Source organism: Ruditapes philippinarum, unplaced genomic scaffold (genome assembly GCF_026571515.1).
Source record: "Ruditapes philippinarum isolate M1 unplaced genomic scaffold, ASM2657151v2 ctg5043_1_1_1_1, whole genome shotgun sequence".
Classification (NCBI taxonomy): Eukaryota; Metazoa; Mollusca; class Bivalvia; order Venerida; family Veneridae; genus Ruditapes; species Ruditapes philippinarum.
Genome location: NW_026866555.1, coordinates 320 through 11,914, shown reverse-complemented (window position 1 = coordinate 11,914; position 11,595 = coordinate 320). Strand labels below are relative to the sequence as shown.

Genomic DNA, 11,595 nt, shown 5'->3' with positions numbered 1-11,595 from the left:
AAGACTGGATATGTACAAATATTTTATTTGATTTTCATAATCTTCCCGAAATTAACATATTTAAAATGTGTAAAATAAAAGTCTGAGTCGTCAATACTCAGTGGATACTCTGCTTCAAAAGCAAGTGTTATTTTCATAAACATTTAAACATTAAATTGATGAAACTCTTTAATATGTTTAATAAATAAATATCATTGAAAATTCCAAAGCTCAAATTAAAAGATAAATTTGACAGCACATCACGTATTTTATATGTTCGACACGATATCGTTCATCTGTATCCTGATTCATAAAACAATATGTAAAACAAAACAAACTGAATCAAAAACTGTTATGTGCCGAGCTAAAGTACAATACGGTACGTAATGGCAAATATCGCAGGATTTATAGGTATTGGGGTATCTGGAGTGGCTCTTCTGTTTGCCATTACAGCTCTGGCGGCTGACAAATGGGAAAGTGGCGATGTCATAATTGAGACAATCAGTGTTAAGTCTTTAAAGGTTGGATTGTGGGAAATATGCTACAAAGCAGGATTAAAATCCACCTGCTACGATATTAAAGATGCTTCTAAAAGTAAATACACTTCTTTTCTTCAATCATTTAAGAGGTTTCTACATTCAATTCTAACACTCCCTGTGATTTTGTCACAGTTTAACAGTTTTTCTTCCTTGTGTATAGGGGCAAATCATGACTTTGTGTAGTGTTAGAATTGTTGATATGAAAATATTATGCGTTCGTAGAAACGAGTTTATATTACTTGTATTTAATTAGAGATTTCTTCTGTATAGGAACATCTACAGAGTTGCTTCCCTTATCTGTATACAAAGAACATGGTTATCAAGTTTCTGTGCCTCGGAATGAATTTGTCATAATTTTCTTTAAATTAAATTAAACCGTGTTTCTACAAAATACGCTTAAAGCAGCGACCCTCCAGAATAATGTTTATTTTCATGAAAATTTTGAAAATGAAATTAAATGTACATTACTGTATAGTAGACCGAAAGGAATCATTTTACACATAATCAATGGCACTTACAACCCACGTTTATTACAAAAAGAGGCCAAAATATGAAAAAATGTCCTTACTGCATTAGTAACGCAGTAGAAATATACAAATGTAGTTACACATAATGAAAAATTTACCATTAATCGCTCATAGCATGTATATTATTACTTGAATCTTTCTATGTAACCTAAAATCTTAGTACGTTTTTCACAAGTTTGATTAATTGAAATATTTTCGCTCATCTGGAGGCATGCTGCTTTAAGTTCTCATCATATTTAAATCAAACGATTTGTGCTTAAAATCGAGAGAAATAGAATACTTAAAGTAAGACCAAAACGGCAAAATTGAAAATGTTGCAGGCTCGGTTTGATTGAGCCTGTTCATCGAAAGTACTGGAAAGTGCAAGATACTGTCCGCGCCCCCTAGCACCGGCTTAAACAGTATTTAAGATTTGATCCTATGCTAGCTATTTTGATGACATAAAATGTGACGTCTTGTCCCACCTTACAAAAATCATTCAAATTCACGAAAACGTGACTTATTTGTGTTTGAACTGAGCCTGTATGTTAGAACTATTAATAACAGAAAGTCATAGTAAAATGAACTCTTCGTAGTTAAAATGGTAGTAGTCATCCATTTAATGTGTCCCGTGCATTGCATAATTTTGTCTCTGTTCCGCACCTTGAATGTCTAACTTTTCGGATAACATTTTGACAGGAACAATCGCGTTACACGCACCTGCTCAGAAACATTTGTTCGCGGTTGAACTGAAATTATTCGACTTTGCCGACACACATTTTTAAATGTACATAGCGGTGTCAAAAATCATGATTGACATCGAATAAGTGACATCCTGTATTACGCCATGCATAGGATTCAATGATCGGGCATCACATAAATATGGAATCTATACGGCAGTCATGGGTGTACATTTATTACGCTATAGTCATTGAAAGGATATCACGCTTTATTGTCTTTAAAATCTATATACATTTGTATATCTCGGTCTCCACATTTGATCATGTGTATTTTAACTTCTATAATTCATAGACTACGCCCCTCCTCATACACCAAATTAATATCGACTTTCGCTCCATCTCTTGCCCTTTGGCTCCACTACTTTATACAAATTTAAGACATCAATCAGGAGTAATTTATGTTGCACGACGGACAAGTTCATATTACGCGTTAATATTCTTTTCTAAAACACTTTTTTTAAAAATCCGAAGGGTATGACATTTTGATGGTTTTTAAGTTCTACATTCTACAAATCGTCGTTCACCTCGTCAGGGAAAAAAGTTATCCCGGATTTAATATAATTTTCTTTTTGCAACAGCTCAAACCATTTGAAGCCTAAAACAATCCTACACGGAACTACATTTTTTGTTTTTGAAAAAAATACAATTCAAATGGCTTTAAAGACAAAATACATAAACAATAATTGTTTAAATCGGCCTTCCGCTCTATCTCGGAAATGTTGTTTGCTCGTTTTTCCGTACACCACAATTTTGAAGTGAAGCAACAGTTTGCCAGGCGTGATCGCGGGCAGATTATGGTTACAAAATTTTTCGGTCCGAGCCGCAAACTCATAATTGTCACGTGACACCCATAATCAGTTGAAATGATAGTTGTTTTACTATAAATAGCAAGTACAAATGTTGCTGCAATGCAGCAATGGAGAAGCTCCGCGCAAAAAATGCGCTCATTACAGATACCTTACCAAATTATTCCTACGCACAGGTCATGTAATATTCAGATTAAGTACTATTGTAGATTTTTTCCGAATGTTTTGTAAACCATTTTTTGCTAATTATACTTATCTTAAGCACTGTCCATAATTAAAAAAGAGGGGCCAGATATTTAATTTAAAAAAATGCTTTCATTGATGCCTCTCTGGTAAGGAAAGTAATTCCATTGAATACAAACAAGACTTACAAGACTTGTAAATGTTATGTGACATGACTACTGTGTTCTGTTTGTGTCACTACTGTAGTCAGAAACATAAGATGATAAAAATATCAAAATCTGTTTTTTTATTATTATAATTGTAACAAATATACAAATAGTAACAAATAATATAGTAATATTACATGCATTTTTTTCATGTCAAATTTAATAGAAAATGGTTTCTTTCAATACTGATAGAAGACTGTTACATGAATTTTAGGCAGGTATGAGGAAATTCACTATGCGAGTCAGAGATATAAAAGCTATTTGACATTGGAGATGTATAAAAAGCTATTGTTAATTGATTTATTGGGAGATCAATACACTTTTTTGCTGAATTGCTTAAAAGAAACAATACACCTCATGTTCAAACTGCAGATAAAAGTTTCTGTTGTTACCAATTATCGATCTATCTATCTATAGTATATGCTTAATGAGGGTCCATCCGCCTATCTGTCGAGTACGGACCCCGGACATATCACCAGTCGTGCCCTTAAAGAGCTAATTTTGATGCGCAAAGTGTTGATAATTTACCTCCGTGCATTACCAATATTACTAAAGAATACTAAAGTTATAATTATTTCGAAACAACCAATATATCAACATGTTATTATTAAACATTTAGTTTCATAAATATAAATTAAGAATAATTATCAAAAGCAAAATTATTAAAGACTTTGCCTGAAATCTTCTTTATATTGACAAATTCAATCACTAATAGTATACTTGATATGCTGTGTGTAAATGTAATTCAAAATGTAACAAATTATACTTTCATGTACTACTAAACAGGGAAATAACAAATTTATAACCTAAGTGTCAAAAATCAGACATTTATAGCTATTTATAGCTTTCGAATTCATGTACAGCAGAACTGGTTTCCGGTTCTCATACATTAATATGACACGCTGCGAATCACCGAAGGGGGGACCAATATAATAATCGAAAGGAGTTATAGAATCCGAATTTATTTTTAGCTGTAAATCGAAGGGATTAATTGATAAAATCCGGGTCCATGGACAAAAAAATAGTAAACACAAATAGATCCGCGCCTGTGGGCGCGGAGCAGTAACAAGTGCATTAATGAATATACTTGAATATGAGATATGTAGTTGACAATGAATGATAAGAACAGACAAACAGACGGTTTGGCCTGATCTACTCTGTCCATTCTTTTTACCGACCATTTTTAAAATGTATCTTTAATTACAGTTTTAACAGTAACGGACGAGCAGAAAAACTCTGTCAAAGCATGTAAGGCAATGATATTTTTGGCTATTTTCACGACGACGGGAGCTATTGTGTGTGCTGGGCTTATGATGTTTGTTATGAAGGACAAAAAGACATTGTCCTTTGCAGCTGGAGGCCTGAATTTCGCGTCTGGTGAGTAAGTTCATTTGTCCGCACAAATCACGTAGGTACCAAAATGAAAATGTTCTCATGTAGTTAACTAACTTCTAATACTAGTAGATGTATTTTTACTAAAAAGGATCGTTACATTCATTTATATCAAAATGTGTAAACGTCTAAATCCGTCTGTCCTATTACTGTTGCTTTTATTCCTGGAGAAAATAATAATAATCATAATAATTCCTTCAGGATAAGGTTCACTTAATTATCATTTCAGAAATGTTATAATTTATATCATTTAGAATTAAGATAACTTTATTACAATTCCAGGATTTTTCTTGATGATTGCCATGGCAATATATTTTGATAAAGTGAAAACAAGCGGATCAGATTTAGATTACGGCTTTGTCCTCGACATCATCGCTTGGCTGGCGGCATGGGCAGCTGGTGGAATCTTCATCGCTTCAAAGTTTTTAACTATGGACTGTCAATAAGAACAGAAACGTGTTTAGTAGCTGCTTGAAAGATATAAGTATAAAAGCTAAACAAAAACAAGAATGTAGAAACAATATCATATTTATTTGTATGACAGTCTACAACTGTCTACATGCTTTATTGGTTTAAATTTTATTCAGAATATTTATACATGTGTAAGAAACATCATTACAATAATTATAGATTTTGGCTGAAAGTAAAAACCTATAGAAGCCATTATCTAACGACTATAGTCTTCAATGTCAGTGGTGGTTGTAATTAACCGGTTAGCAGAAAGTTAACACATTTAATAATGCAAGATTGAAAAGAAATAAGTTTTTGATGTTAAGGGCATTTTTTTTTAGAAAGTTTTGATGAAAAAGACAATAAAAAGTAAGAATCAATAACAACAACAAAGAAAAACCAACAAAAAACAAAGATGAATATAATTATGCAACATAGCAGTAGAGGTCAGACATTATATAAATATTTCCGAATAATCAATAATTCAATATAAAAGTAAACACATTTGAAATGCTCTATGTTTTGTTATTATAAATGCACAAGCAGAGTGTGAGTCATAATCAGGAATCTGTCCAGCTGCATGATGTTTCTACAGAGGATATCTAGTTCATGCTGATACAAAAGACAGTTTAGACTAAAAATGACACGCTGTCTCTGTTTGACCACAAGCGCATATGTGTGATTCAGAATTTTTTTGTTCCGGAAAAAAATCATCATTTAAGGAACTACAGCCAATTCTTAAGCGAGTATGCAAAATCTGAATTGTGCATGGCCCTGTGTTAATGCAATTAGGGGGTTTACGTGGGTTAGAAAGAAGTCGCTTAAATTGTTGTACAGAGTATTCTAAGGGAGTGTGTTTCAAGAACGAACGCTAGATAGGATAAGAGAGTTTTGATACAATAGATAGGAGGAATAGATGAAGAATTTCTAAAGATGTACTCGTATCTTTCATTTTGACGTGTTGGAAGTAAAGAGTACATGTAAGTAAGTAGGGCATAGTCTATTACTTATTTTGTAAATAAAGACCAGTTTTAGATAATAACGTCGTGATGATAAAGATTGTCATCCTTGGTCGTCATAAAGTTTTTCAAGAGAACAAAGTTTAATAGCACCTGTGACTATCCTGGCAGCATCGATTTGAATCATATCTAATTCATGCTTGTCACTAGCTGACGAGTTATCAAAAAGTATACCTCCATACTCTAATGATGGACAGATAAATATTAAATACATGTATAATGTTTTCTAATGTATTTCTGTCGAGTTTAAATTTTAGGTTTCGAAGAATATTGATCCTTGTCCACGCTTTGTTTTAATATGTTCCAGATGATTTGACCATGGACAATGGTTTTATAGAACAACTCCTAAATATTTATAAGACGAAGATTTAGAAATGACTTGGTTTTGCAGTGGTACTTGTGGATGTTGAGCTTTCCGTGAAATAGTCATAGATATAGTCTTTGCTGGACCAGCCATTCTTTAGACCATTGGTAAATCTTTTCTTAATCAGAGTTTTTAACATTTGCTACATTTTCGGCGATATCAACGATAAGAGATAAACGGGTGTCATCTGCAAAATTTTAAGAAGAGAAAATGACGATTCTATTATTACTAATGACAATGGTCTCCTTTTTATGAAATGGACATACGTTTGCAACCTTCCATTGAGTACGAAAAGTATCGATAGACAGACACAAATTTACCATCTGACAGTGGAACGACTAATTGGGACGATATTTCTTTCAAAACGCGATTGTCAATTAAATCGGGACCAACTGCTTTCCCAAGGGAAAGTGTTCGATATTAGAGGGTTCAAAGTGAAATGATGATAGACTTGAGGAGAAAGTATAAACTTGTGGACTTGGTTCCCAGTTAGGTTCGGCGAACGAATAAATTATTAAAGCATCAGCCTTTTCCTCATTGTATGAAATATCCGAGTCATTGAGCCGAGAGGGAACAGAGCTGATCTGACTATAGAGGGAGATAAACAATTTTACTGTGGCCCACCATGACCTATTGGATGTTTTATTAGAGAGATTCAGGGTTAATTTAGCTGTATATTCTTATGTAACATTTTTATAGGGAAACTATTTTATTTCTAAGTTGGCGGAATTTCGACCAATCCGAAATTCGATTAAGAAGCTTAGCCTGTTTGAAAAGATGCTAACGCTTACGGATTAGTCGTTAAATTTCACCTGATATCCACTTTGGTAAATATTATTGTTGCGAATGCTCTGCAAATCAAATTGTTCTAAAGAGTATCTAAATGCATTATAATCACCTCGTTTGTACAGCCATATTTGACGGGAGTGATTCTGACATTTTGGTTTAGTAAATTTAAAAAGTGCAAATGTTGGACAATGATAATGTATTAGATTTTTTTAATCAAAGACTAAGCTGGTTCACAAACGTCACTTAGTACCAAACAATGTATCTTTTAAGAAGAATAATTAAGATGAATGACGGAAGAAGACATTTCAGTGAAGTGAGTTTGGATCATTGATACACTGAGCAAGCCCAAACTTGGTACAAATGTAAAAGTTTACGTTTAGATGCCGGTATGGCAGGACTGAGGTTAAAGTCACCAACAATAGGAATGTTATGGAAGCATAAACCTGCCCTTTTAACTTGTGTCTTATGACTTGCGACTTATGACTTGTGACTTTTGACTTCTGATTTGTGACTTACCTGTTTGACATAAATCGGCGCGTTTTCGAATGAAATATGGCAGACGAAAACGCTTTATATTCTAGAACATTTTTCCCATTTAATTAAGGCGTTTTATAACACAGTCTCTTCTAAAATCGTATTTTATCATCTGGATTAGCTGCGACTTGAAGGCTGCTCAACAGTTCGTATTGTCGACCTTTGTTCTGGTTTTTATTCAAAATGTAAGTGTTATACAAACGCTCTCTCAACGTGTAGATTCTCTTAAAATTTATTGTTTTAATGACGGTTTGTGGAAGCTGTACATATCCTGTAAAATTAAGATAGTAATCTGATGCATTCGAGGGTTGATGGATTTTTAATTTTAAAATATATATTCACATTAATCAATTTGCTAGCTAGCGCATAGTGTCGCTCAGGGTAGCAGGCTGACTGAATGGTTCACACAATTGACTTATGATAGGAGGATTTGCTGGCAGTCTAGGTTTAAATCCTGCTAGGTTTGTGCTAGCTGGTGCTAGCTAAAAAAACTAAACAACCATTACTGACGTTCCTATGAGAGATTCTAGAGAGTGTCTGTAAGCTCCAACCTTTCTGCACTATCATACCTAAATAAATTATGTTATGTATTATCCAAAGCAAACCCTTGACATGCGAGTTAAAGATTGAAACAAACAAAAAAAACATAGACAATTCATGTTAGATTTTTCTTTATACTATGCTAGAACATATAGTACCAGATATATTGTTGTTTATTTGCACTTATTATCCTGACTGTTTAACACTATTTTTTTATATACTTTTACAGATTACTGACAGATACTGATATAGATGAACAGAATAAAAATGAAGGATTGGGCTCATAATATTAATGATTTTGGCACTTTTTTATGTGGTGATGTGTGTTGTACCAAACCTTTTTGCCAAAGCAAACTTTTGAATCAGAGGTCCGAACTTATTATTGAATATTTGCAAACTTGGTTTCAAAATACACCGAGATTCTAGGATTTTTATTAAATAGACCATAAAATTTTTGTTGTCACATGCGGCAATTATATAGATTCCTAAAGAAGTTTAACCTAAAAATGTCGGGATTACAACCCCACAGTTTATTGATACCATTCACAAAGAGCTGAATACTTGTGGACAAACTATGGGTTATAGGTTTTTGTGGCAACGGCTTCAAAATTAATCATAATGTGAAGACAACTCATCAGGAAGTTATGGGGGTAATGAAGATTTTAGATCCTGAGGGCACTCATCTGATCTGAGAAGAAAACCTATCGTCTCAAAAAGGCAGTGTTTATTGTGCAAAAGGTCCCAACTATATTTGGCATTTAGATGGTTATTGCAAGTTAAAACCCTTTGGATTTTGTATCCATGGTATTATTGATAGATTAAGTAGAATAACTGATCTGGCTAGATGTATCGGATACAAAAACAATAATCCATACCTCATTCCAAAGTATTTTTTTAAAAATTCCCGGAATTCAATTGAAAAAGGCACTTCGAGTATCATACGTTGTGATGCTAAGAACAGAAAACTTCTGATGTATACCTTTTACAACAGTTCTTTCCGGTACAATGCAAATTGACGCTTTTGCAAAACACAGAAGTGTTATAATTGGTAAAAGTACTTCCAATCAGCGAGTTGAACGTTGGTTAGGCTCATTACGACAAGAAGATTTACAGTGGTGGCTCAGCTTTTTAAAGACGTGATTCTTTACGATATGATAAACTCAACACAGTCCACTCTGTTAATCTGAAATTTTGCTTCATGGATCTAATCCAACACACCTTGATCGAATTGCTCAAAACTGGAATACTCACGCTATTAGACCCCACAAGAATTACGAGCTCAATATGGAAAACCTGACGTAAAGTTCTATTTACCCGAACTATTTGATAGTCAAGATTTCGGTACAAATGTTGATATACAAGACGTAATTTGTTGTCAACGGATGTATTCAATTCCGAAGAACAGAAATAAAGACTTTAAAGAATTGGCTAAACTCTTGAAACCGGATTTACAAATGGCACATGACGCTGAAACGGCACTGTAATTGTTTTTCGAGCTCAATAAATTGGTATGGTTAGCAGAAATAGTTCGTCACCGCTTTGTTCTTTCTACATGGATGGAGGATTTACATCTTCTTACGATGGTGAACGTTTGTGCCAAATTATTTCAAAATCCCTCCATCTTATGTACATAGATGATACTACTGAACCTATTCCGGTAACTACCGCTATATCGCACTCAGTGGTGCCGCAGATATCTGCACCGAGCGGTCTGCCATCCAGTGGAGAAACCGGTACTCCTACAAGGCTAGGAAGATAAACAGAGACAGCCTTTTTCTGTGGAACATTAATAGACTATCCTCATTGATAATCGACAGTGATTTCTTTCTTTTTTGATCAATTATGAATATCATTCTTATGTTGATATATACAACTTTTGTTAATGTCCGCACCTCAAATTCAATAAAATGGCTAAACGTCATAGTAGTAGCGTACTTATATATACACACTTGTACATGTATTCGCGCAAATAAATATTTCAATCATGATAATAATGAGCTTGGTGTATTGGATTAATCACAAGAAACTCAAAACTGGATCAGTCAATGACATTTGTGTTTTTACATATAAAATACGAGAATTGCAGATATGGCTTATTCCGAGGGATCACTTTGTTTCGAGATTTTTATTACCATGGCGCGCCACGTATGCTGTTGTAAGATTGTTGATGTAATCTATTTAAAAATATTATGACATGTAATTGGAAATTCATCAATCAATGTGTCCGACCAAATTTGACAGACAAGTCCCAATCCAAACAACATATATCATTTCTAGTTTATCTTACAACATGACGATGAACTTTAGGTCAACGACAAGTTTAATTATAAATGTATGTCTAGAACAAAGTTCGCCCCGTGCCTGCCCTGTTTCATTAACAAAAGTACAAAGTATCCGAGTCTCTTTAAATTTTTCAAACAGATAACATCATCAATATTCAAACAGCAGATGATGATGCGACATGGAAAGTAAATGCCTGCCACACATATTTCAAAAGTAACAAAGTCAATGGTGAGTGTCACAGTACCGAACCAAAATGTGTATATATATTAGAAAGTTTTGAATGCTTAAGAATCAAAGCACTAAGATTATACAATTATGACCATTTAAAAAAGTCTTTGAACTTGTTGGTCCATCGTTACCACAATGTGACCTTTTGACAATTAACAGAATAATGGATGTGGTATGTAGAACTCATGAAGGTGCATTTACATATCAAGTTTGAAGGTCCAGGGTCAATGGGTCAATGTCACATTTAGAGGTCAAAGGTCACATTGTGGTGTAACGTTTCGTGTCTCGAATATAAGTCATTCACTGATGATTGGATTTTCATATAACCTGGCAAAAATGTTCACGTCTACCAGATGTTTTGACATCACAAAGATTCCTCGCTTCAAGGTCAATGTCACACTTAGAGGTCAAAGGTCACAATTTTGTAAAACATTTTGTTTTAAGGAGTAAATGATGATGGGATGTTCAAATAGCCTAGCCAAATTTACAATAATAAATAGAAATTGTGGTGCTGCACGCCCAGGTCCTCTTTTCTATGGCAAAGGTCTCAGAGGCCAATTCATGAATTGTCGAATTGTGGGTGGCATTTTTGTGTCATGTTTGGCACGTTGGCACGGCATCATTGGCAGTAGTATGTCTCACATTGGGCATGCAACTTCCTCAATGAGGTACATGCAAAGGTGTTTTTGGTTGCAAAGAAAAAGACCTCAAAGATTTCAATTTTATTTCTGAAACTAATTGTTTCATTTTTTTAAACTATAGAAGGAACACATAAACAAAGCAAGAGATGTTCGAAAATTATTGCCACATTACCATTTACTGGAAAACCAATAAAGATATTATAAAGATTTGTTTTGCACATTAAAGAATGTTCTTGAAGACTACGTATTTTTTTCTTTCTTAAATCTTGCAGATAACCATTCGATTTTTTGCCCAGTATATAAACCATACCCACTATTGATATGAATTGCTGATATGCATCGTGCATTGATTTTCGCAACATTATATGGTTGTAAAGCACGAAGATAAATAACTTA

The 11,595-nt window shown here is 33.8% G+C and overlaps 1 protein-coding gene across 1 annotated transcript; it reads left to right on the top strand.

The window, feature by feature from the left end:
• The first annotated feature begins 365 nt into the window (after positions 1 to 365).
• LOC132732875 (uncharacterized) lies at positions 366 to 5,188 on the top strand. The gene is made up of 3 exons (XM_060719401.1): positions 366 to 573; positions 4,166 to 4,336; positions 4,634 to 5,188. Exons 1-3 carry the CDS (start codon positions 366 to 368, stop codon positions 4,795 to 4,797), a joined length of 543 nt encoding a protein of 180 aa, XP_060575384.1. The 3' UTR covers positions 4,798 to 5,188.
• Positions 5,189 to 11,595: the final 6,407 nt, after the last annotated feature.

Excerpts from the sequence above, each read along its gene's own strand:
- LOC132732875 (XM_060719401.1), top strand. The coding sequence starts at position 366 with ATGGCAAATATCGCAGGATTTATAGGTATTGGGGTATCTGGAGTGGCT. Across the intron at positions 574-4,165 it reads TATTAAAGATGCTTCTAAAA|TTTTAACAGTAACGGACGAG; the intron begins GTAAATACACTT and ends CTTTAATTACAG. Across the intron at positions 4,337-4,633 it reads AGGCCTGAATTTCGCGTCTG|GATTTTTCTTGATGATTGCC; the intron begins GTGAGTAAGTTC and ends TTACAATTCCAG.